The following is a 26,240-nucleotide window of genomic DNA, read 5'->3' as shown; positions in this document are numbered from 1 at the left end:
GGTTGGTGGCGGTAATGCTCCTTATAATTGTTTGCCAACCGCAAATAAATCCTACAACAAGAAGAAGACGAACCCGGAAGCATAGCGCTGAGCGTAAACACAGCTGTGTTTTGCCTACCAGAGATGGTGTACGTGTCCAACGGTGAGTGGATCTAAATTTCTTTACAAAATTGAAATTTAATGAGATATACAGGCTCGTGTAAAAGTAAAAATATAGAAAGATGTTTTAATACCCAAGAAACCAGGTTATGTAATGTGAGAGCAAAATCCAACTTAGCTATTTAGTTTGTTAGCTTCTACTGGCTAAGTTAGCTTAGCACTCTGGCAGTTTATATAAATCTTTATAGGATTTGTGTCCATTTAACATATTCCTCCACAAAATAATGTAGATCTTTAAAGATGGATAGTGATCAGTTGTTTATTTTAACCCCCAAATAGATTTCCTTACCTGAATATTACCTCTAAGCGAGGTCTAGGGGGTGATATGTTCACCAATAAATGATAGAGGACTAAAATATTACTGCTTAAACTGTATTAAACCGTATCGTGTGTTCCTCAGGCCAGGTCCTGGACAGCAGGTCCCAGTCCCCCTGGAGCCTGTCCTTACTGACTGATCTCTTCTGGGGGGCAGTGGAGTTCATCAGCCTCTTGTAAGTTAACCTGTACAGTTCATTAAAAACTTTGCTGCTGTATTGGAGAAAAAAAAACTAAAGAGCTTTTACAATAAATTTCTGATCAGTTGACTGATTAATAGACTGTAGTATCCACATTTATAATCATTCTACTGAAAGATCTCAATTAGAGCAGTAAGCTGATCTGTACAAGTTTACATCCATTTTTTAATTACAATTATTTGTATAATTCTTTTATTTTTACCCCGAGTGATATATTTCAGTTGTTTTTGCTGTTATTTTTGATTGTGGCTCACAGCTAATGAAGCTCAAAATTTGGTTTCTTCAAAATGTTTAATCTTACAAAGGTGTAATAAATACAAGACTTTTAAATTTAATTGCTGTTATGGATCATAAGAAGCTGATTTTTCAGTGTGCTGTATTACGGCATATGAATGGAAAATTTAAAGTGTTCAAGCAATCGAGTAACAGTTGACTGACTTTTCTGTGTAAAATATTTTTGTCTTAATGTAATGTTCAAATATAGGATTATAACTGCTTGAAATGTAAACCTGTATGATGCATGTATGTATAAATTTGTTGAATTATGGAAATAAATTAACCATAGGAGGATATTCTGTGAAGATTTAGGTGAAGATGTTTAGTAAATTTAAATTTGTCCATTGTGGAACATCGCAGTTGGGGGTGTTTTCTAAATACGCATCATATAAACGAGTACATTTGCAGAAAACTCTTCCACACCATTTCTGTTCTAACTTTCTTTGTTTTCTACAAGTTTTAGGACGATAATCCACCCTGATTTATCAAGAAATGGAAACGTGGCTTCATCACGCTTCAGTGATGGCAGAGGGTAGGTACCGGAAGTCCTGGTGTTTCCCCACTGACACAGAAAACCTCTAAGAATAGCTTTGCAACAAGAGGATTGCTACTACATATTTTGCCAGTTATGTCTTCATTAGGAATACTTTGAAACCACATTAATTTACTAAATAAAAAGCAACTGCAAAGATGGTGTTGCTAATTACTTGTCCATGTGTGGGTTAATAAGCTCCATAGTTATATTCACTTACTTTTTGTAGACCTCCAGGTCCCCCTGGTGGCAGAAGGCGGATGGGACGAATAACTCATGGAGCAGGTCCCAACCCACCACCAATGGGTGGAGGAGGATGAGGAAGGTGAGATGTGTTTATTCTTAATAAAGCTCAAGTGTTTGTTTTTTTTCTTCTTCTTTTTTTTTTTACCTCAACTTAATCTTTTAAAAATGTATAGGATATTTTAAAGAACATAAATAACCCTGTGATTCCACTTTTCATTGCAGGTAAACGCCTACACTTACAGTGTGGGCGTGGGGCCGTGCACAGCGTCTGTCCTTAGCATCGCCGTGCTGCAGCCCTTCTTCATCAGCTGCCACTGCTGCTAGCAGTTTCTTGATGCCTTTCTGGGAATACCTATGCTTAGGGGCCAGAATGGTTGATATAGCAGCTGTCTGCATCCCTCAGTCCTGTTGTTGTTTTTCTTCCCCTCTCCTTCTATCCTTCTATCCTTCTAGTTTACATCCATGTCTTAGACATATCAGGCAAAAGCATCTAGGTTATTGTCATCCCTTGGGATCATCACAAAGTTTCTCTTTTTTAAATATCTGTTTAAATAAATGATCTATACTAAACTTGGCTTATTTCCATGTTGCTGTACATAAACATTAGAACATGTTTAAATCAGGAACAGTTGTTCTCATTCTTTATCACATTACACAACACTACATCTAAATTTTCTAGAAGAAACAGTTTCTGTATTTAGTTATGTAGACACACAAACAGTAAAAAAAATAAGATCAGGCAAAAGGGACAATTTCAGTTTAACCTAAATGTATTAATTGATTTAAAAAGTAAAGGTTAACTTCTTCCAAATGTTGTCATAGTTCTTGTCAAATGAGTCTAGGTTTATTTACACCTCCAAAGCTGCATGGATATGGGGAAATTCAGGGCTCTTAACAGAATATAAGCAAGTAAGTTGGTGACAAATATGACCTCTGTAGTTATAAACAAACGTTTCATGTCAGAATACAGCTTTACATTCAGAAAAAAATGTCCTTTTTTTTTCACTCTAGTCTACCTTCTTCTGTGTAAACTGACTTTTAGCTTCAGAGCCCCCTTTTGTTTTCACCAAACGAATGCAGCTCTCTCTCTGAGCATTCGGACCCCGAAGCGCTGCCACTCGCTCTGATGAATCCACATCTCTTGTGTGGTGTCCAGGCAGGCAAGCACTGCTCCTCCCTTCCATGAAATCAGCCTGGGGTCCATATCCTTCAACACAAGCACACCAGAATATACATTATGACATGATTCAATTATTTGTTTCATATTTCCCATGAGAAGTCTGTCAGCGATGCATTAAATATGTATGTATAAAAGTCTTTTGCCCCATTAACCAAAAATCAAAGTTTTAAACAAGAACTGAATGCTGTCCCAGAACACTGACACCTGCTGGACCTTTAAAGCCACTACAGGCAGCTTACTTGACAGACTAAACTCAATTGATTTGATGACATACTGTAGTATCTGATATCTATGCTTACATTGAAAATATCCTTCATATTTTTAGATGTAGCCAATAAAAAATGTAAACATATAACGTGAAATTTAGGGGAAAATGTGAATGAGGATGCTTGTGGATTACGTTTTTAAAATCATGATTTTAAAACAATAAGTACTATAAAAACAGTAAATAAACTAAGCCAATTTGAAATGAACTTTAATTCAGATAAGTTGAGTGACAACTGAGAGGAAAAGTATGACACAATGAGAAAATATAAATAAAGGCGCAAAGCTCCTATTCCTTTCAGGCTGATCCATACGTTTTTAAAAGCAGGTTAGTGTGTCAGTCAGTTAGAAAAAAAACTCCTGTATCGGTCTCTTAGCTTGCTTGAAATGACATGCGCACCGATACAGTGTTTAGCTGTACGGTCTCCACTCATGCCCCGACGCATCAGTGTTGCTGGACCCATCACTATTATACAGTATAAAGAGCTGACTTGGTGGGCAGGATCAAAAATAGAATCCACCCAAATATGTACCTGTGTTGTTATGGGGCAATGTTTTAAATATCAGCTAGATTGATTGATCCCACAAATACGTAGAAATAGCTTTTGCTTAGGCTGTGCAAACTGTGCTATGGCCTCATGCCTGCATTAAAAAAAAAAAGATTAAATAAATGCATTAGTTTTATAAACTTGTGTCTGTTTCTGTCAAGAAAAAATGTAAATACAAGAAGAAAAAAACTCCTCCTGCTGTTTTTCTATTGTTGCTATGTCCTGACGCCTCCCTAGGGAAATAAGAGGGGGAAGCCAATAGAAGAGGAAACAACTGATTTCATTAGAATAAGTTGGGCTCTGAGAATGGAAAAGGAATCAATAAGTCACTACGGGGATCTCTGCATTCATTTATCTGCCTTATCAGAGATGTGGGGCCGAGCTGCCTTTAATGAAAAGCTCCTGTGCGTTACCAGTTCCTGTGCACCGAATATGATGGGTATATTTGAATGAGAAATAAGCTACTTACGTAAGAGATATCGAGGAGCCAAATAATAAAGAGACTGAGCTGATTTGATTTAAAAACACCTGCTGCACTGTTGAGTTTTTTTTTCTTCCACTTTTTCTATTTAATAGAAACAGCAGCTGCATCTAAACTAGGGTTTTTCTACCCTGGTCCTCAAGGCACACTGCCCTTCATGTTTTGGATGTTTCTAGGCGGTGCACACCTGATATCAACTGATAGCAGATTAACAGGGTTTTCTGAACTCAAATCATCATCATCATCATCATCATCATGCTGAAGTAAGGAAACACCTTAAGCATGCAGGGCAGTGTGCCTTGAGGACCTGGGTTGAAAAACCCTGAAAACTACACTGTATTATTCTATTTGATAGAAACATATTACTATAGCAAAATGTGTTTAGTATGACTATAACAGCCATGCAACTGTTTAGCCTGGCTTATGCTTGACTTTAGGGGTGAGTTAAGGGTACAGAGTGCAAACCTAAAACCACCAACTACCACCGTAGTACATTTAGAAGCTGAAAACAGAAACTTTTCCAACATTTTCAAAGTCTCCTCTCTGTCATCCAAAAAGTAAGAGGCCGGAGGCAGTACTTTCTTTCCAAGAATTGTTCAGTCATGTGATCCCCCATCATATTTATGCGCCATATTTCCATGCATTTACACATTTTCTAAGGTATGCTGTGCTAAAATAGATCAAGCACAAATTAACTTTCATTCATAAGCAATTATGCATCTATCAAAAAGCAGGGCCTTGACCATTTCAAGATGGCACAGGGCCTCACATCCTCTCTGCAAAGACCCAAAGGCAATTTATTAAGATTAATTCAGACTCAAACAAATGTTCTCTAAGAAAAATTTGAAGATCTGTTCTATCATGTACAGAACTTTATGCCAGAAATGCAAATAACACTGAACACTTTGGTCATCGCAAAAAAACAACACCACAGTTATTTTTTATTAGTGTTGCACCGATACCGATACCAGTATCGGACGGGGCCCCGATACTGCCCTAAAATGGTGGTATCGGTGAGTACCAGCAAATAGGGCACCAATACCATTTTGAGAGCCATAAGTTTATTCAACTATTGTCACCCACTCCTGGTAGGCAATAAAAAGTTCTACTGGATTCACTTTGTATTAGTCTTTTTCCTGCTTTACAAAGGTAGGCAGCAGCTTGACAAAGCCATGACGGCAATTATTTTACATTATTATGGTAAAGGACACTTTAATACTGCATGTAAGCTGGTGTAAAACACCCAAACCTGGGTTAATATTATACATACGTGATGGTAAAGGGTAAATGTAGCGCTTTTCCACTGGTTCTGGTGGTCTTACCTTTGGCCGTGTGATAACTTCCACGTTGTCCACCAGCCTTCTGAAGGAAGGCGGCATCTTATTGATGATGCGATGAAGCAGAAATTCCTGAGCGCCGTGAAACATGAGCCCCCCTCCCACAACCAGGATGGAGCTGTACATCTTCCGCTTGGTTTCGTCTGATGCTTTGGAAACAAAAGGAAGATGTCACTTTAACGATGTCATACAGCTTCCATTTCATTTTTAATCCTTTAAAATGCTCACAATAACCTTAATGGTTTTTAGAACTCATGCTTCTTCTCAGGGCTGTACGCTTACCTTTGTCAACCAGGAGCTTCCAAATGTAAGTTCAGGGGCAGTTTAAATGGCGAAACTTATTTAATTAATCAAGAACTCCTCAAGTGGAAAAGTTTTAGATTGACCTGGTTTCATTTAACAAAAAGTCCTCTTTAAGGAACCTTTGGCAATCCGATTATTAATCGATGAATCGGAAAAAATAATCAACAGATTAATCAATTTGGAAAATAATCGTTAGTTGCAGCCCTACTGAAAATCATCCAAACACTAAATGCAAAATGCATGTCCCATTTGCTGACATCTCCCAATAAAAATACAGACCCTTATCTTACTTTATATAATCATTTATGCAGGTTTAACCTTAATCTTTGCCATATGGTGTTTATTGCACTTAAGTTTCTCTAAGAAAAGTCATAACAATGATGCAGTATTAATGTACATTTTCTAAGACTCTGATAACATGCATATCAGGATAAATGATGTTAAGAAGATAATATTTAGACTTTATAGGTCTGTGCCTCATGCTGTCAGGATTACACTGGTATAATCCAAAGGGTTAGTTAGGCTGAGGTGAGAGAAGAGGACTGCTAAAGATTACTAGAGTGTCTAAATTCACAGCTGATCACTTCCAGCCTTAATCCCGGCCAACATGGGTTCTCCCCAGGATTTTTCATGAAAGTAGTGCACGGGGTAATGACATAATAGCACAATTTCCATATTATAGGTGCATCAACATAAGCAAAACAGAAAGGGGTTAAAAAATACCCTTTTTACATTTAAAACTCAAGATAAACTTAATAAAACATTTCTAGTTCTACTTAAGTTTATTTCAACCCTAACTGAAACTAAATCAACTTTATGTTATCCAGTTCAACTTAAAGGCAATTCACAGAGGCATATAGTGGATCAGGCTGAGTATTAAATGCAGAGAGGATCTATTTTAGTGCAACAGGTTCAAAGGAAAAAAGAAAAGTTAAATATTTTTTTCACATCGTATCTTTTAATTAATGGAGGATCAGTAGAAGTTTTATGCACATGTGGCTCATGTGAGGAGAGGCGCTCTGCTCTCTGACTGCAGCTGCTGTGCTTTGGAGAAGGCAGGGGTTCACTCGCTCACTTCTCACCGTAAACTCATAGCAATTAGTGCAAGTTTTGTCACTAAAGTCTCCAACAAGACAGAAATGGCTGCTAGATTTTTCCACTGGTTGTTTAAAAAAAAAAAAAAGGTCTGAAAAGTCGCTAAATATATTGAAGCTGCTAAGTTGGCAACACTGAACTTATCTGTCTTGGTGGGTTGATGTTTGCCTCCTGTTTATGTGCCAACGAAGAGACAAATGTTTTAATACACCATCGGTGCTGCCGTTATGCTCATTAAGTTTCAGGGTATCGACATATTTTAATAGTAGTTTTATAGTAACTAAGTTTTATGTAGTCAAAGTTGAGGAGGGATCTTTTTTTCCAGAGCCTGCTCTCTGCTGTCGCGGCTGCAGCCTGTTCCCCTGCTTCTCTCAGCTGATTGCAGGATTCACGTCTCATGGCTCTTCTCTAATGTTTATGTACAAATATGGAGGTAAATGTGTACACACTATTGTCCCGCATTGGGAGGCGCTGCAGGAAATCTTTGGTAACAGACTTGTAACTGATTCCTTAAATATTTTCCCCATACAGATTTACAATTTGACTTTTTGGAAATTTCTTTTTTGATATATATATATATTTTTTTTTTACTTATTATAATTTATTTTTTAATTAAAAGAGAACAGATATATTACTTAAATTATGCCTGATTAATCTTAGGAGTAAAACACGTGTGATTACAGAGTGAAATCTGTAATCACACGCATGCTCCTATTTATTTTTTCCTATTAGCACCAATTATTTATCTTTAGGTGTAAATGATAGTAAAATGCTCGCCCTGCTGTCCAACATTTTAGAACATGTAATTTAGTTTCCTCTACATGATTTTTTTCTTTGGTCCTCTTTCTTACCACAGCAGTCGATGCTATGCAGGATAGCCTTGTCCAGTCCCAAGGCTTTGCCCTCAAATTGGCTGATGATGGCCGTCTTCCTGGATTGGTGAGAAGAGAGAGACTCCTCCACCTCTCCTGACCCCATCAGGCCCTCTCCCTGGGCAGGCCCCAGCTCCATTTCTCCATGCATCCCTCCTCCTACAGCACCTCCACTCCCACTTCCACAGCCTCTGGGCACATCAGACATCTCCCCCATTCTTCCCTGACAGCCCATCTCAGAATCCAAACCCCCACTTGGCCTGGAAACAGCTTTCCGTTCTGCTGCAGATTTGGAGGACTGTTGTAGAAAAAAAAAAAAAAAATCAAAAAAAAAAAAAAAAAAAATCATAGAATAAACAAAAGGAAAATGACAAGATCCAGAAATAATTATTTAAACTCTCTTGATTTCAAGCAGTGTTACCTGGTCCCCTTTGCTCTGTGTGGCCAGCAGGTAGTGTTCATCATGCGGATCTTCTGAGCTGCCTTGGGAACGGTGCTGTAGTGATGTCATTTTCTGACCAACAATGCCAAATGTGCTCGGGTAGAAAAGACCCATTGGTGCCTATAGAGAATATGGAAAGTATGTTTAAAAAAACAAAAAAAAAAACACAAAAAAAACACGTCAATTATAAAAGACACAAAACGGATGAACAAAAATGGAGAAATTACTTCTTTTAAGCCAGATACCTGTAATTTTTCATCCCCAAGTCGAATTTGGTAGAGAAGAGCTGGGGTTTCTGGGAAACGTGTCTGAAACTCATGATCCTGTAATCCAGAAATGTCCTGTTGAAAACAAACCAAACATGTTTACAAAATAAAATCTAAATGATACACTAATTGTTATGAAAAGATTACAGAGAAACAATTTGAAATCAACCACTGAAAAGCAAAAACCGTAGCTCATAAATCCCAGCTACCAAACACAAACCTGATCCAGATGACAGAAGGTCTCCTTTAGGTGCTGCAGGAGCTGACAGTCCAGCCTGTTGGTCAGCTGACAGTCTCTGTAGGGAAATCCTGCCCTCTGCAGGAGCCAGAGGAAAGTACGGGTCACATCAGAACCTCCGTATGCCAAACAGAGCCTGCAGAAACCAAAAGCAATCACATGAATTGCAAAAAAATAAAATAAAAAATCAATATCTCATTTTTATTCATCTTTTAATTTTATGATTGGCAGCCGCTTCTTTCACCTCGTATTTCGATGGGATACTCCATCCTCAACACAGCTAATACTGGTTTTCTGATCGCCTACATCCACCACACAAGCACTGCTTAACCCACTGCCAAATGTTGCGCACACAGACTCCTGGTGAACAATGATGCCTGGAAAACATGCATATATACAGAGAATTACACAAACAAATCATTGATTAAAGCCAAAACCAAGAGACAATGAACAGTGTATTCACTGTGCAGTCACACAGCACCTCGAAATGAATTCATATAAAAAGGTTTACAACCACAAACTTTATTGGATTTCATTGGGATGTTACGTAACAGACCACAACAGACTAGAACACAATTATTAAGAGCAGATCAATTCTTTATTCCTTTAATTCCTGAAAAGCTTCTGATTTTTTTTTAAATATTAAAAAAATAAAATAGTTTGATTTCAAGCAGTGGTCAAGCCACCACCAACCTCTATTGTCGTTTAGAAAATGTCTGATGCACCAATTGCCCTTTCCGTCCAGTGATCCAAATAGATCCAAAACATTTATTTCTATGTAGCACATATCTATTATTATCAGATAGGAGTTTGTTGCAGAGTAAAATTGTGTGTGTAGATAATTTTCCTGCATAACAACACTTGTTTGTAAATGGAAGCTAGCTTCATGGGGAGTTTATCAATGCAAGATTTTACTTTAGAAAGGCTTTGAATCAACTTGGCTTTTACTTTGAAAGTCTTCAAATAAAATTCTGGTTCTAACAGCACAGACCTCACAGTTAACCTCTACAGAGTCCTGACAGTGCAGGTCTGCAATCTGGAGTGGTTAGAGACCAGCCCACTTCATGTTTAGTATTGAAAAAAGCCATGTAGGAAACACAGGGTTAGCGTTTGAAAAAAATTGTTTAAATAGGACCAAAAGTTACATTTGATCTACATGCCAAAGTAAGAGTGGAACATTTTAGATCAAATCACATTTAACATTAAAGAAAAGTGAACACTGTTTAATCTGTTCAAGCTTTGTAATAAAGGTATAGTGAAGGATTTTTGAAAAGTGCTCACTCTGTTTAAAAGTTGCTGTTTGCATCGCTCATACAAGCTTACTTTCCAAAAGAAGATTAGCAATTTTTTCCACTATGTCAGACTCACCACCGGTAAGTGAAAATGGGGAGGGGCACGTAGGACGGCTTTACATAACATATCACCACAATGACTGGCAATTAGGAGGACCACTGATTTTGATGATCCACCCGGAAAAAGAACATCCTCCACTATACCTTCAACACTATAAAACAAACAAACTGTTGTACTAAAATGTCCAACCAAAGTCCAGATTTAAACCCCATGTAGAATTAATAGCACTACTGCTGATTTGGAGACAAAAGAAAAAATAATCAATAAACAGATTGTAGAATTGGAAAGCTTATTGAGAAATACCCTGAAAGACTTAAACTCGTATCATTTTCTCCAACTTCACAATTCTGTGCTACTTTTTATTGGTCACCCAACCCAACTAACTACATTTAAAGACTGTGGCTGTAATGTGTCAGAAAAGGTTAAATGGGATGATGCCTCTGGTGACCAATACCTGAAAAGCCCATATTTTGCAGCAACATGGTGACGATTTCTTTTACATGATGTCTGTTGTAGATGTCTGGGACCAACAGTATGCATCTGTAGTACTAACAGACATAAGGACAAGAAAAAAAAAAACATATGATAACACAGGAAACGTTTGAAATTGGTCTGCTGATTGGTCGTCCTACTGTTTGGGACTTTTACCTTTAACTCTTTTAGGGGAATTTCCAGGTGCTTCTGAATGACGTGACTCCAGATATCTTCAAGATCAGCCAGCACCGCAGTCAGAGAGCCTCCGGGGCCAGAATGCACGTTGAGCTGACCTCTGACAACAGGCCAGTGGATGTCGTAACAGTCTGATGGATTCACATAAAGAGCCTGTGCAGAGGCATGATTAAGGTGGCTGAATCATAAACCACACAAAATTGATCAAATCTACAGTAAATGAACTGCAGGTTGGAGTTTACCTCCTCTCCCACCAGATGACTGGGATGGTGGCTGGTGTTTGTCCACTTCACTCTTGAACTGCTGTCCAGAACTGCCGGACGAATCTGACAGTTATAAGCTCTGGCCTAAACACACAGACAGGAAACTGACTGAAGTGACCATTTCCAGCCCAGTATTCACCCCACCTTTGTGGCAATAAAAAACGCTTCAACCATCTCTGCATCAGTTGCCTCTTTAGTAAACAAACCTGTTCAGCAGACACAGGAGTCCGTCTCACACCATTGGACATCTTCTTGGACCAGATGGCCTGCTCCACCATTTTTAGTCCATTCTGTCTTTGTTCGCTGCTCTCTGCCTTCTGCTTTACACAATAAGGGAAATGTGAGCTTTGAGTCAGGCAGCTATGTGACTGGAGACCAAAACAATCTCATCTGTTTAACCATGACTTACATTCAGGCCGTCTCTCAGCAGCCAAGCATCTTCATACCTGGCCTGTCCGCCCTGCTTATGTCTCCGTGCGATTACATGAGGGACGGTTATAGGGAGGGTGTCTGTGGCTCGGCCGATGCGAAGCGTTCTGGATCCAGGGTGGATCACAATGACGAAACTGCTTTGTATTTGCTACAGAAAGTTAAAAAAAATGTTGTTGTTTTTTTCTGTTTTTTTTTTTTTTTGTTTGTTTCAACAAAGAACTAATAATGAATGGCTGTAAATTAATCTGCAGTAAAAAGTCAAAACGATCTCTGGTGCTTCATGGTCAAAATTGGAAAAGCCGCCTCAGGTTTATGTTCTATAAACTATTTTCAATATTTATTGACAAAATCTTAGTCAACACTTGCAGCACACACACAGACAAAAAGAAAATTAGTTTCTTCTAAAACATCCATAAAAGAAATTCAGCTATTTGGAAAAAAAACCAACGAAAGGCAAGTTATGCTGGAGATGATTGTGGAGGTGGTATATACTAAAAAGTTAGTATTTATTAAAAAAGAAAAAAAAAAAAGGAAATTTCTATCAGGGAGGGAGTCATCCTAACAGCAGTCTCTCTAAAGCGCTATATTAAGCAATATAAATGATATGTGCTATTAACCTTTCTAACTTTATTTAATTTATTCAAGATACCATGAAGACATATTTAGTTATGAAGCAAATAATTTCCATTTCATTATTTAATTTTGCATTTATTTTAAATACCAAAATTCCTTTTATCAATATAATTTTGCATCTGTAACCACATGCACAGAAAGTTAAAAAAGTGAAGAGGAAAAAAGCAAAATACAAGAAGAATGGTGAATTAAAAAATTGGTTCACATATTTAAGGGATTGGAGAAATGTGAACTTATAATAACATAATAACTTCCCCTTACAGCAATATTTCCACTGGGATCTGTTCCCAGTTCCCTGAAGAAAATGCTTAATAATGTGCAACAAGTTAATCATTTTATTGATAAACAAAAAAGGATACAGTACTTATAACCAGTAGCACTAATACTATAAAAATAAAGAAAAGCATTTACTATATACTCAAATTATTTTTGATTATAACAGAAGTTTTATTTATAATAAAGCACAACTGACCACCTATTATATAAAGCGTTTTTTCATATTAGATTTTTTTATTTGTTTATCCCAGTTTAGCATCTATATTCTTCCAGCAGTAAAGCCTCATTCAAACATTTGGTCTATTAAGAAAACTGGATTTTGTTCCATTATTCTTTGCTCCGATCTTCCCAGTATAAAACAATAAGCTTTTTGCAGCCCCTCAAGAAAAAAAATAAAAATGCATATTCAACATTTAAAACTGTGGGCATTTTATAATAAAAGAAAAACGTTATTAACATTAATTATTAAGAATACAGCAATGCAGGGCAGATAAAGGTACCTCTTGAGGAGGTTCAGGGATTGCTGCAGGAGTGATGGGTCTCTTCACTCCGCGCTGTTGCTCCTTCTCTTTCTCCTTTTCCTTCTCCTTCCCGCTGTCCTGCTCTTTCTCTGCCTGCGTCATGGCTTCTTTTTTATTTATTTATTTATTTTTTTTTACATTTCAAAGAATATTTACCAAGAGCAACATAAAACCTAACAGTGCGGCTCAAGCCTGCGTTGCTTTTGACTACCTGAAGCGTTCTGTGTACTTTCCACTTCCGTGTTAGTGAGTGGATTCTTCTTCTGCGGACGTTTGGGCTGTTTGTAAACAACGTCACGGCTCATTACCGCCATCATCTGGTAAGACATGATAATGAGAATGTTGGCTGAAGGACTTCTAGTTTTACTTAAAAAAAAAAAAAAGTAAAAAAAAAAAAATAAAAAAAAGACCAAATAAAAGTCATGCTCTTTTTATGACTGTTTTCGATTATTGTCTTTCAGTATGGTGACAGTTTTTAGCCATTTAGGTAGTAATGAACAGAGAAAGGTAAAAAAACAAAAAACACTAGATTTAATAAAAGCAACTGAATTATAGCATGAAAGCAACCAGTGGTGGTTCTAGACCAAATGTACCAGGGGGCCAGGAGGGGGCCAACGTGTTTTCATGGGGGCACAGAAAAGCATGAAAAAAAAGGGCAAGGGATTCAAATATATAAATATAGCTGCATGAAGTAAATTGTCTATTAATTAGATTTGATTAAAATAAAAAACGTCTTAGTAGGTCAATAAACATTCATAATTTAGGTATTTTACATATTTTTGACTAAATTTAAGCTAAAATTACCCTTTTCTATAAAATCTAAATTAGAACTTAATTCAGTTTTTTTTATTTTGTTTAAAAAAAAAAAACTGGGATCCTATCTCAATAGCACTGAAACTATCACCTTATTGTTTTTAAATAATTAGTAAAACGGAATTTGTAGAGAAAAAACTGAAATAGATCCAAAGGACCTATCAATAACCATGTCTGTTCCAGCTGATATCATCATTAGAATTTCTTTGAGTAATATGTCCTCAGTACAGGGTCTTGGACATGAACTACGGGCACTGGCCCCTATTGGCCCCTGTCTAGAATCGCCAGAGATGGCAAAAGTACTCACTTTCCGTACTTGAGTAAAAGTACAGATACTTGTGTTAAAAAATACTCTGATAAAAGTGGAAGTACTGGTTAAAATTCTTTACTCAAGTAAAAGTAACAAAGTACAGGCTTGTAAATTTACTTAAAGTATAAAAGTAAAAGTAGAAACCACTTTTTTCATGCCGTTGCCTACATTTTAAATGGATGTCTGCCAATAGGACTAGATCTCCGTTGTGTTCATTTTCAATCATCTCGTCGTCCATGCTACTATGCTAACGCCACCGCCACCAAGCTGCAATGATTTGCCGCGAATGAATACCGCCGAATCTGTCGATTCATCTTGTAGAGGTGCGTCAAATGCAACGTAGATTCCCATCCAATTAGATTGAATTTGGTATTGATGACGTGAAAAATAATAACGGTAACTCCATTGAAATGATTCAAAACTAAAGTAACGAGCCAATTTTTTAAAATGTAAGGAGTAGAAAGTACAGATATTTGTGTAAAAATGTAAGGAGTAGAAGTAAAAAGTTGCCATAAAAAAAGTAGTAAAGTAAAAATATCAGAAAAATCTACTTGAGTACAGTAACAAAGTATTTGTACTTACTTCCCATCCCTGAGAATCGCCCATGAAAGCAACAGTATTTTAATTATAATAATACATTTAATTTATACTATACTTTCCATCAAAACATCTTAATGTGCTACAGGTAAAAAGAGAGAGAAAAAAGCATTTAAAGGGGACCAAAATCTTTGCAAAAAAGAAATGTTTTAAGGTATTTTTTAAAACACTCAGTGGATTGAGTGCTCTCAAGGTGTCTGGGAGGGCATTCCACAGATGTGGGGCAGCAGCACAAAATGCTCTATCTCCCATTTTCCTTAGTCTTGTTCTGTGTTGTGTGGGTTGATAAGTTATTTGAGGTAAGGGGGGATGTTTATAGATGCATTGATGTGTGAGGAGAGAAACCTTGTACTCAATCCTGGTGGAGATGGGAAGCCAGTGTAATGAATGGAGAATGGGGGTAATGTGCTCATGTTAATTCTGCTTATTTGAGCCCTGACCGAAAAGTGGTATAAATTTATCTAATGAGGGCAATTTTCTTAATTTCATTCCATAAAAATAAAAAATAAAAACAATCCACTGAATTTGTTTCCAAGTTTGAAAACTTTTCGTTTCCCATCCAGGAAGATTTTTTAACTCCAAATGTCAGAAATAGCGTTGAGTTCGAGGCTTTATAGAGTGGACCAAAAAACAAAGGCTTGTTTGGCGTAGAAAACATTCAAATTGAACCGCCCCTTGGGAATGCACAGTCGTTCTTAACATAAGTGCATTTGTTCTTGGATTGGGGTGGTAAAAGAGACATTTTGCCAACGGAACAAGACAATTTACATTTAACATAAGACAACACAGTTGTATTGTTTTATTTCAAGTGCATATTATCTAATTATAGATAAAAATTATAAAAATAATAAATTATAGATGAGTAAAAATACTCATTCCATGGATTATTTTTTCTATCTTTAAATTTTACAAATCCTTATTAGGCAAAATTAAAACATCCAAAAATTCAGTAATTGTAGACTTGAGGCCTATTAGAACAATGTAGAAATTTGATTCATTTTTTATCTCCCTCACCAACTACAACATATTCATTTGGAAAAAAATAACAAGATAATTAAAAAACAAATAGATAAGGACGTATAGCAGAAAACAAAGAATGAACACAGTTGTGCAAACTGCAAAAACAGCCACAGTGAAAAGCCACCTGTTACAGTTTGCTTGTTGGCAGTATTTCAAGAAAATAGCAGAATGTGTGCGAAGTTCTTAGAAGTGGTTCACCAAACAGTCTGACCTGAGTGTGAACCTAGTTGCACTTGGATGACAAAAAGTATTGACTCACTGTAAAAAATAATTGCTCTTCTTATATATTAAATAAAAGCAAATAATGAGTAAATATCCCTGGAACCATTCTCAGATGCATCAAAATAATGATGTAGTTTAAACATGCTATTACACATTTCTATGCTTTTAGATAATCAAAGTGCAAATCCCTTTAGTTTAACAGTGATGCACACACCTGCTGATGAACAGCATTGGATTTATTACCTTTAATACCATTTTTATTTTAATAAACATTTAACAATTTTATACTGATAAATTAGAGCCAAAAATGTGATATATTTTATAATATTAAGTTTGAATTACAAGCACCTTTTAAAACACTCAAGGTCACTTTACAAATTGAGATTATAATTGTCTCATCCCGGAAAGAAAGTTAGCTTTAAGTAGTATATTAAAAACCAGGTGTAGGATTAGACTGGGCCATTCTTACACACATACATGATTTGACCACCACCATGTTACTTGGCAGGTAACCTGGGTTCAGGGTTATGTGCAGTCTGTACTAAAACATAACATTTTAAATACACGAAAAGGGAATATCAATTCTTTCTTCTTATCACTCATTAAAATATCCAAAAAGGTTTAGATTCATAGAGTGCATGACATAAAACTGTCATTTTTCAAAAGGCTTTTCCACCTGAGCTGTGGGTTCCCTGCAGCTCCTCTAGAAACATCATGGAGCTCTGGTCTGCTTTTATTTCAGTATGTTCTCCTTACCTGGCCTTTAAGTTTAAGCTGACGGCTATGTGGATTTCAGGCTTGTAGTTTTTCCATAATATTTCCAGATTAGGGTGATAATTCGAACAGAACTAGCTTTATGAGCTGTTCAAAGTTTAGGATATTGTTTCATAATCTAATCCAGCTTTAAACTGACCTGCCTGGACTGGTCGTCGTCTTCTTGATTTTGTTAGTATGATCATTAAATCTCTTCAACAAATCTCAGAGCTTATCACAAACCAGCTAATAAATAAGCATAGAACACACTTTTTAACAGGCAATCCCTTTTTATAGGATATGAGTCACCTGAAGGCAACTGGTAGCAATAGATTTTACTTACGTAGAAGTATTAGAGTAAAGTTAGATACTGATACAGACACTCCTTTTCATATTTCGTTGGTGATTATTTATGAAAAACATGTCAATTCCAGACTGCTCTCACATTATACTTTGTGTTGGTCTATCACATCAAATCTGAAGTGATGATTACTAACTCAGGTGCCAAATGCTTTAACAATGGAGCAAATAAAAGTAAAGTACCTTTTTGCAATTGTAACCATGACAGCTATGCGTTTCTGACATTGAATCACTCCTATAACAATGTGCCTATTAAATGCTATTTAGAAATCTCAAAATAAAATACGTACTAATAGTCTGAAATTGTTACAATCAAGAAAAAAACATTACCAAGAACAAACAAGTTGGAGTATAAAAAATAGATCATATATTTATCCACGTATCCCCTCAACCTTTTCAACACAGGTCTGGATGGTTAATCCCATTAGAGATTTGTGGTTTATTTGCACCTAGCATTTCTATAGCCTCCCTTAATTTGGCAGTACTGTTTTGATTGTAGAAAGCTTCGGGTTTGACCAAAATCGACCATATCTTCTTGCCGGCCTTCTCAGCGTGAAGATTCTTGCAGAGTTTGTTTAAATCTTTTATCAGACAGAAAATCTTGCATGTACAAAGCTCTGGCAGCAGCACACAAGACTTCTTGTTGTTTTTTGGATGCAGCTTCACCACCCAGAACTTTGCCAGCTCACTGGCACTCTTAGCATGACTAGCCACCATATTGAGAACCAGAGGGTAAAGGTCATGAGCTGCAGCTGGGATGGAATGCTCTGGGAGGCTCTTGGTGGGAGGAGAGTGTCCCTGCAAGGAGGAGGTCTAGAAGAAAAGAACGACTCATTTTTTGCAAGAAACAGAAGTTATCAGAGTCAACCAAAGAAAAAAAAATAGCTTACAGTTTTCGCCTGAGGAGAGACGATCAGCACACGGTCGGCATTCTTCACTTGGTCAGCTAACCAGCGCAGTGGTCCTAGTTCTGCGATTTTTTCCTGCTGCCACATATCAATCGCCACTCTGCAGCCACCATGCCACTGCAGGAACTCTGCCAGTGCCACCACTGCCCTCTGAAAGGCAGGCGTCTCCGCCGGGTACACCACAACCACAGAGACTGGAACCATGGGGGTCAAGGGGATGATTTCAAAATCCGAAACTGTCATGCAATATTTATCTGGAGACAACAGATCAAAGAGGCATTTCTTTAAAGCACAGTTGGATGCATTTTTAAAGTGCAGCTGATGCATGTACACTGAAAAAAAAATAATGCAACCGCTTTTGGCATTTACTTACTCATATTTAGTTACTTTAAAAAAAATGCTTTATGTTCTACCCTGCTAACATGAAACAATTGAGTTAAAGTAACAATGTCAAAAACGGTTGCAGTACTTTTTTCAGTGTAATGAAGCAGTTCATGTTTATCTTTTTTACTTTCTATGCTTTAACCCCTCCTCAGATGACATGGGAAAATACATTTTACTTACAGATGACAATGCAGGAGCTCAGAATTATTAAAGAGGCCACCACTCCAATGGCGACTATAGAGGTATTCTTAATTCCCGTTGTCGGAGGAACTGAAAGCAAAGATTAGAGATCGATTTCTTAGGAACAAAGCAAAATCTAGAAATCAATTATTTTTGTTTCCACAGCTCTAAAATTATCACATAACATTTAAAAGTTTCAGAGCAGGGGCATGAATCTTTTTTATTCCATTAAAGATCTTTTAAAAGTGGTGTGTAAGAAACAACATAAGGAAGCAACAACAATGGGGCTGCATTGGAAAGGCAAGCGGCAGCTCTGTTCTTTTCCTACCTGCTTGCTTTCTGCCCTTTTCTATTTTAAAGTCAATACTTTTAAACTCCAACGTTTAATATCTCTGCTTTCACTGCAACTGACTTTATGCTAATAAGTTCTGGTTCTGTTAAAACAGTCACCATGCTGTTAGCTGTGCAAACTAAGAGGAGGATACAGGGCTATCAGAGAAGGCTACTTCACTGGAATCACAGTTAGAAAGGGTAAGGGTAAATATAGAAATAAATGGATTCTCTGGAAGTGACACTTCATGCTGACACATGAAGTCCGTTTGAACAAATTTTAATTCCATGGAATCATCTGGGTTGAACACAAAAGGATGCCTGAAATGAAAATATTTAAAGCTGGGATTTCAGAGCCAATCAAAATATCTAATTTATTTTTGTTCCATTTATTTTTTGTTTATTGTTTTTCTGGAGCTAGATGATAACCCAATAGCTTTGCTTTTACAAGCAGGCAAATACTTATTCAGTAGAACCTATGTCCTGTATTTATAGAACCATTATTTATCCCGCACTTGCTGCTATTGCACTTCTTGTTAGAGCTAAACTGCATTTCGTTGCCTTGTACCTGTGTAATGACAATACATTTGAATCTAATCTAATCTAATATCGGCTGTTGCCATAAGGTTCTGCTAGGTACTTGCATATGAAACTTTATTGAAAAATATTTAGAGTAAAATCGTACACAACAGCCGAGGAGACGAAAAGGGAGGTAAGAAAGAAACAATGGATAATAATAACTAAGGAGAGAAAGAGATAGAGACATGAAACAGCATGAAAAGAGAAAAAATAAAACAAAACCACAAACATAGACAACACAAAATATATAAAGTAATTCCTACAAGTCAGTTTCTACACCTGTATGAGATTAGAGGAACAGAAAACAGAACAAAAGCAAAAAAAAAAAAGACAAAAGACAACCAAAGTAAACATGAAAAATATCTTCCAGAGAAGCGGGTGTACCTTAGGTATCCATGTGCCTGGAAGGCGAAACGTATGGTGTTTGATATATTTTAAAATATAATTCAGGGTGGTATATAGATTTCTCTACCTGCAGCTTAGTATTTCGTATTAGAGTGTATATGTGAACACCTGGAAGCAAAGTCCTGTGGTACGTATGCATGGGCATTCTCGGGTATAATAATAACCATAATAATAACAATAATATTAATAATATTTAGAAATGTATTGACCTCACATATACCTCTGCATTTAACCCATTTCCTTGGGGAGCAGTGAGCTGCCATTGTAGAGGGCCTGTGGAGCAATCTGGGGTTAAGGGTCTTACTCAGAGACCCAGGATATGAAGGATTTACAAAGTTTCTGAAGAAGCTTTTTAAAAGCTTATATAGGGATTTACAAAGCTTCCTAGGATATAAAGGATTTACAAAGCCTCTTCAGAAGAAAAAAAAGCTTAATAACAGTGGTGAGTGGCCCCAGATTCGGCCAACAGAGCTCTGGATAAAAACGAGGAGTTGTGTACCCAAAATATCCAAAGGCACCCTAGATAACTGGGACACTAGGAGGGCTTACATTGGAACTGCCACACCCAGCAGAGAGGGACAGATGAGTGCACCCCGAAAAAGACCCCAGAGGGGCCAGACCCCAAAGGGCCCTGGTCCCTGAGGTGGGGCCCAGCCTGGCAGCCATGAGGAATGGGACAGTGCCCACCGAAGTAACCTTGCACCTAGAGAACCATCACTGTGTCAGCAGACACAGGCACCTGTCATTGGTGAGGATCATAAGAAATAGGAGGAGACAGGCCCTCCTCATACTTGGGGCCTACGATGTTCAGTAGGTGGCGGGAGGAAAACACTCAACTGTACAAGTAGATGCAGAAAATTAACATTCATCCAGTTACATTCACACATTCCCACCCTTACACTCCTGATACATACACTATCCAGGAACCAAACACCTTCCAGCATCCCCTTAACTGACTGCAGCCGTAGGCCACGTGTAGGGTCATGCCAGACAACAAGGTGGACAAACACCACAAGCTGAGATGGATCTGGGCACACTGTCTATCCCAGCTGCTGTACAGCCAGTACTCGAGTTGAGGGGGGATGAGGGGGGGATGGCATCCCCCTTTTTAAATGACTATCCCCATATATCCCCTGTGACATTTTATCACTGAATGTGTACATTTCTATTATATATTAACAGTAATGGTAATAATATTGCCCTTTCAACATCTGGCAGGCTGTGCGCTTATGAGCAGCCTGACCAAATCACGATGGCCCAGAGGGCACATTCGATTTCATTGCTGTTCTGAACGCCATCACAGCCAAATGGCAAAGACAATGTGATTAGAGGGAATGTGAAAATAAGGAGGGGAGGAAATCTTGGACAGGTTCCAGGTTCTAAGTTTAACAAATAAAGTGTCAGAAATGATCTAGAATGGTGTTGAAACAGTCGATTTTATAAAATAAATACTCAAAAATGAATATTTAAAAGATGAATAAAATGATTAGATTTTACATAGGCTTATTTCATTTTCAGGCTAATTCTAATATAATTTAATTAGTAAGCAGTTTTTTTTTTCAGATTTTGAAAATTATTTTAGCTGTTTCAATTTAGTTAATTGAGTTTGAATAAAAAAATACTTGACTTGAAAAGATTCAGATATTAATTTGCAGTGTTTTATGGGCTTTTGTTCCAAATCTTAATAGATCCATTGCCAAAAGATTATCCAAAGTAAAATCAAAGAAGTGGCCTGCTATGACTTTGAAGTTGATCCCAGAGTGAAAGTAGTCACTAACTGTGTAGGGGCAGTGATAGCCATGCCAGTCCAGGGACCTACTGCAGTACTACTGAAAGATTCCTTGGTCAAGGTCAATGACCAGCGTACCTGACATGTAACAACCATACCATTCATGTTGCTTGATGTTAATAGAATATATTAATTAGGCTATGATACTTCCAAAGAAAAAATTATTATAAAAAAAAAAAAAAATAACCTTTTTACTCACTTGTTAAACTTTATAATGCTTGTTGTACAGCACTTTGGGCAAATATAGGTGTTTTTAAATGTGCTATAGAAATATAGTTGACATTGACCAGAGGCAGACCACAACCCAGACCGGGGGGTCCCCAGTCCCTCCAACACTCCCCAACCCAAACTCGACCATCACCTGAGATATGAAGAGCCAATCCCCGGAAAAAGAGAGGCAAGGGAATGGGAGCAGAGGTGGTAAAGCACAGCCCTGGCAGTCACCAGTCCACAAGCCAGGAAGCATACTAACCCGTACCCAAGCCCCCAACCCCCAGCAGTGACCCCACCCAAGGGCAGACCACCCTATGGACGATGCACCCAGCCTCCAGAAGTCCCATCCTGGGGCTCCCAATGCCCCCAGAACCCCCCTGGACTGCCCACTGGACGAAAAAAATTCTACTTTAAAATCTACTTTAATGCAAATCCATACAAACTTGCATGAGAGCCAGGGAAAATCAAACTGACTCTCTCTTTCTGACTAAGGCTGGTTTGACCCATTCATGTACAGCACTCAACCTCTACATGTTGACAAAGATAAGCCTTTTTCAACCCTGACAGGTAAATTAATTGGTTGAAAGCATTAAGATAAATGTGGGAAATTCTGCTAAGAACTCTGATTGTAGTAGATCTAACTTGAAATGTTAAAACTTTCACAGTAAAACCATGAATGGGCTGTTTGCCTCACAATAGTCATTTTTATTTTGGTTGTTTTGTTTTGTTTTTGGACAGAGAGTTCATGCTTTTCAGTAGTTTTTTTTAAGTACTTCAGGCTAAACAATACATTTTTCTTACTTTCAGTATCAGTTGTAGTCGTTGATGTGGTAGGTTGCTGAGTCGCTGCAACGAAAAGAAACAATTCAGATGTTCTCGAAGTATTGAGTTTAGTTTTTTAAAAGCTAAAAAATACTGTTTTATCTACCGGTATATATACAATAAAATATCATAATATGACTGGAGCTGCAAAGAGAGAAAGAGACCATGGAACATGCAAATGGGGATATGGTTTAAAATTCTATGTAAATACATTCGCAAACATTTTGCATGTTGAAAATCTAAAATGAAATGAGTGAATGTTTTTCCTGGAATGAAAAACTGAACAGTTTGGCAGATGGGCATCGTAATCAAATTACACTGATGTGCACATAGAAGAGAAGAACCTTAAGGGGATAAAAGTATTATTGAATCTTAGGATGAAATTATATACAGTATAATGAAAACACCAAGAAATTCATCACAGAATTTGGAATATTACACTAGTTAAGGAAAAATTATGTTTGCAACACTAACAGGGACTTTACTTACCTGTTATATTGGCTGGAGGTTTGGGTGCTGCAAAAAGAGAAGAAAGTTTAAACATTCATGCTGTGTTGAGTTATACCTTTAGAGTATTCTTTTTTTTGTTTGTTTAAAATTAGATCTACAAGGAAATTGGCTGATCTTTTTTAGTTTGTTTGACAAAATTAATGTATTATACATACAATTATAAGAAGATTTGCTTACCTTTTGGTACGTTAGTATATAGTTCTATAGAACGAAGGTCAGTTGGGGGTATTGGGAGATTCATAACACGGACGGGGTATTCGCGTGAGCCAAAGACTTTTAGAAAAAAAAAAAAAGATTCCTGCAGGTTACAAAGAGGACAGTTGTTCTTAGTATGGAGATAAAAATAGACTATACCTAAAGGCAATGCAAATGCTGCTTAAAATAAACATCACCAGTTGTAGTTTAAGATGTTTTATAAACCTGCTCTAATCCAGCAAGGCTTGCTTCTGTAAAAGGTGGGTTGTATTTACAGACGTAAGTCCCTTCCCCTCCAACATGAATCTTTGTACCGGTCAGGTGAGAAATGCTGGCTGGGGACAAACAGATACTGCTTAGCATTCATTCAGAGACATTTCTCATATTATTATTAATATATATTAATTATATTATATATATTAATTATCATAGAGATGAAACAGTTGTTGCTAAGTGTCATTTTGACTGCCATCATGTTATGGACCTTGATAGACCAGATTTACCTGGATTTGTATTTGACAGACTGAGATACTGACATATCCACAATCCAGCACGCCATCTTTTTTATTTTATTTATTTTTTTACTTTTACTGTTTTAAATTGCAATCTATATTTCTTCAAACCGACGCTCTGAAACCTGTCTGTCTCTTACCATCAATTCCAATTGTCCAGCTTATGTTCAAATGTCTTTCCTCTCCATCCATCACCACTTCCACTTTAAAGTCTTTCACCTGGGACGGGCAGTTTTCTTTTTCAAATTTTGGCAATTCTGTAAAAAAGTGGTGATCAACTTCATTATACTGGTTTGTGAAATTAGATCAGGGTTTCATACACAGTTTTACAAACCTGAAAAGAAAAAAAAACAGTTTGATATCTAGTCATCTTGGCAGACTGAGCAGAAGTATGACAATTTTTATTTTGTTTTTCATATTAGATGTGAATATAAAGGATCCCTTACAGTACTCATTGTTTTTAATCAAAATCTCTTATTGAACCTTTGAGGGATTTGTTATTTGTTTTGTTTTTTTGAATTTCACGTTTCTGTCTTGCTTTAAGGCAGTTATTAGTTTAGCGATTTGGTTCTTGTCATATTAGTTCTTTTTTTATGTTCTCATTAGTTGAATGTTTTTTTCATGCTCTGGTTTGTTCTTTAGTCCCTTTGAACTAAGAGTTAACTTCATGTGTCTTTTAATTTCTTAGATTTTTTTCAGCAGTTTTCTTTAGTTGAGTTGTGGCTTATCCTTTTTTGTGTCATCAGTTTGATCGCTTTCCTTCGCTGCTTTTCTTCCTTTTTATTGTCACGAATCATCCAATTGACTTCAGCTGTGATCAGCCACCAGAAAAGATCTTCACCATGACAGGAAGCTCACTCACACCAGAAAAACATCAAAACCCCAGAGACACTAACATTACCCTCCCTTCAAGGACCGCCCCTCAGGAAGTGGAACAGAGAGAAGTCCCAAACAAGGTAAGAGCCCAAGATAAAAGAATGAGGGATCCAAGACCGTTCCTCCGGTCTATAACTCTTAATCGACAACACTGAAAACCCCTTCCTCAGAAATAAGTATCCAAAATCCTTCGCACAGTGAAGGCTGGGTGTCCGCCACTGTCTCGGGTAAGGAGGACAAAGTAAACTAGACTAGAATCTGAGAGAGTTTGCGATTGGAAGCCTTTGGATTAATATCACAAGCTGATAGCCAAACTTTTTGTCCAGGTTTTGTCCATGATTTGAATTCATGTTTGCACTAGATAACAGAAATATACCAAATCTTTCCATCAGCACAATCTAGCTCCTCCTCTGGAATCTTCTCAGCATAGCCTTTGATCAGAAGCTAATTTAAAAAGCAGTTATAATCATTGTAAAGAGTTGTGTGCCATTCACAGAAACCACTAAACATCTCTTGACAAGGGCATTTTTAAACTGCAGTTCAAAAGTTCTTCTGGATTCAAAACAGAGACCCTGTGGACAGTTATTTATTGTTGTTTACTGTTTACAACATCATCACTGCCACCTCCAAGTGGTCCATTTACAGTCCATCCAAGCACTGTCCGAGTTGCAAATGGTCCACCATTCAGCTCCAGGGCTTTTGGCACACTGGTCCTGATAAAGAGCTCAATTTCTGGATCAATCTGGAGTAAAGGAATATCTTTTAAGTAAGGCCTTTTTTGTCATGATTTTGGCATTGATGACTGGCTTAACATGTCTGCTTTAAGTCATCAGGACAGACTATCCTCGAGCCAGTGTTGAGAGTGATTCAGCGTGTTTCTGATTGCCTGATCCTGGCATGTTCTGCCTTTCAAACCTCTAACCTCTAAGCGTACTGTGGCGGCGCGCATAGACGCAGCGACCCTCTCTCTCTCCCGTGTTTTTTTTTGTTTTGTTTTGTTTTTTATTTGTAAAAAAATGTGCGTTTCAAAGTGTCTTTCGCGTCAGTGTGTGTCGGAACGCATGAACAGCCGACAGGATTTATTGGATATAAGGAACAGAAAGATCTGGAGTTTGGAAGAGGAAACAAAGAATCTGCTGCAGGAGCTGGGAATCCTGCGCACCCCCACGGAGTCGCCTAAAGCATCTAACCAGGCAAGGAGGCACCGGCCGCGGTGCTCGAGGACAAGGAAGAGGGGGAAGCGCGGGGGTATCTTCTACAGGCTAGCAGCTAACCCCTCTCGACCTGCTATACCGTCCATTCTGCTTGCAAACGTGAGATCACTGGACAATAAAATGGACCATATCAGACTCTTGAGGTCGGGGAACCGGACATTAGACAACTGTTGTGTGTACATTTTCACGGAATCCTGGTTACACGACAACATCGCAGACTCGGCCATACAACTGGATCAGCTGACATGCTACCGTTCGGACAGAGCACTCAAGAAAGAAGGTAAAACACGAGGAGGGGTTGTTTGTGTTTACATTCGGGATGAGTGGTGCAAGGATGTAACGGTAGT

The 26,240-nt window shown here is 37.6% G+C and overlaps 3 protein-coding genes across 5 annotated transcripts in view; 1 reads left to right on the top strand and 2 right to left on the bottom strand.

Moving 5' to 3' along the window:
- Nucleotides 1–6: 6 nt before the first annotated feature.
- LOC107086702 (selenoprotein K) lies at nt 7–2,720 on the top strand. Of its 2 annotated transcripts, XM_015377817.1 has the most exons (5): nt 7–142; nt 560–650; nt 1,408–1,482; nt 1,712–1,807; nt 1,951–2,720. In XM_015377817.1, exons 1-5 carry the CDS (start codon nt 124–126, stop codon nt 1,952–1,954), a joined length of 285 nt encoding a protein of 94 aa, XP_015233303.1. In that variant the 5' UTR covers nt 7–123; the 3' UTR covers nt 1,955–2,720. The 2 variants fall into 2 exon arrangements, with proteins under 2 accessions (XP_015233303.1, XP_015233304.1); XM_015377818.1 differs by lacking the exon at nt 1,951–2,720 and having other exon boundaries at nt 1,712–1,811.
- A 13-nt stretch (nt 2,721–2,733) lies between these two features.
- actr8 (ARP8 actin-related protein 8 homolog (yeast)) lies at nt 2,734–13,132 on the bottom strand. Of its 2 annotated transcripts, none has more exons than XM_015377814.1 (13): nt 12,881–13,132; nt 11,449–11,619; nt 11,246–11,359; nt 11,019–11,123; nt 10,756–10,929; nt 10,562–10,655; nt 8,999–9,131; nt 8,737–8,890; nt 8,496–8,591; nt 8,230–8,370; nt 7,788–8,106; nt 5,524–5,687; nt 2,734–2,935 (listed from the first exon to the last, which is right to left on the bottom strand). In XM_015377814.1, exons 1-13 carry the CDS (start codon nt 13,001–13,003, stop codon nt 2,792–2,794), a joined length of 1,932 nt encoding a protein of 643 aa, XP_015233300.1. In that variant the 5' UTR covers nt 13,004–13,132; the 3' UTR covers nt 2,734–2,791. The 2 variants fall into 2 exon arrangements, with proteins under 2 accessions (XP_015233300.1, XP_015233301.1); XM_015377815.1 differs by having other exon boundaries at nt 2,754–2,935; nt 11,246–11,356.
- Nucleotides 13,133–15,506: 2,374 nt separating this feature from the next.
- il17rb (interleukin 17 receptor B) overlaps nt 15,507–26,240 on the bottom strand; it is a 16,781-nt gene continuing 6,047 nt past the window's right edge. The window contains exons 3-10 of the mRNA XM_015377786.1: nt 23,944–24,060; nt 23,517–23,626; nt 23,274–23,394; nt 23,076–23,102; nt 22,566–22,610; nt 18,449–18,538; nt 17,867–18,138; nt 15,507–17,789 (exon numbers count right to left, since the gene is read on the bottom strand). Of these exons, the coding sequence (XP_015233272.1) occupies nt 17,373–17,789; nt 17,867–18,138; nt 18,449–18,538; nt 22,566–22,610; nt 23,076–23,102; nt 23,274–23,394; nt 23,517–23,626; nt 23,944–24,060 (1,199 nt within the window). The 3' untranslated portion in view covers nt 15,507–17,372. The remainder of the gene's footprint in view (nt 17,790–17,866; nt 18,139–18,448; nt 18,539–22,565; nt 22,611–23,075; nt 23,103–23,273; nt 23,395–23,516; nt 23,627–23,943; nt 24,061–26,240) is intronic.

This window comes from Cyprinodon variegatus, unplaced genomic scaffold, assembly GCF_000732505.1.
Source record: "Cyprinodon variegatus isolate N-32 unplaced genomic scaffold, C_variegatus-1.0 Scaffold158, whole genome shotgun sequence".
Lineage (NCBI taxonomy): Eukaryota > Metazoa > Chordata > Actinopteri > Cyprinodontiformes > Cyprinodontidae > Cyprinodon > Cyprinodon variegatus.
Note: the sequence above shows the minus strand (reverse complement) of the source record. Positions and strands in the feature narration are given on the sequence as shown.

What these genes read in the sequence shown, in the direction of transcription:
- actr8 (XM_015377814.1), bottom strand. Translation starts at nt 13,003, where the DNA reads ATGACGCAGGCAGAGAAAGAGCAGGACAGCGGGAAGGAGAAGGAAAAG. An exon ending in GTCATCTGGTGGGAGAGGAG is followed by an intron (nt 10,930 to 11,018) that starts GTAAACTCCAAC and finishes GCCTCTGCACAG; the next exon opens with GCTCTTTATGTGAATCCATC. An exon ending in GCATAGCATCGACTGCTGTG is followed by an intron (nt 5,688 to 7,787) that starts GTAAGAAAGAGG and finishes TTGTTTCCAAAG; the next exon opens with CATCAGACGAAACCAAGCGG.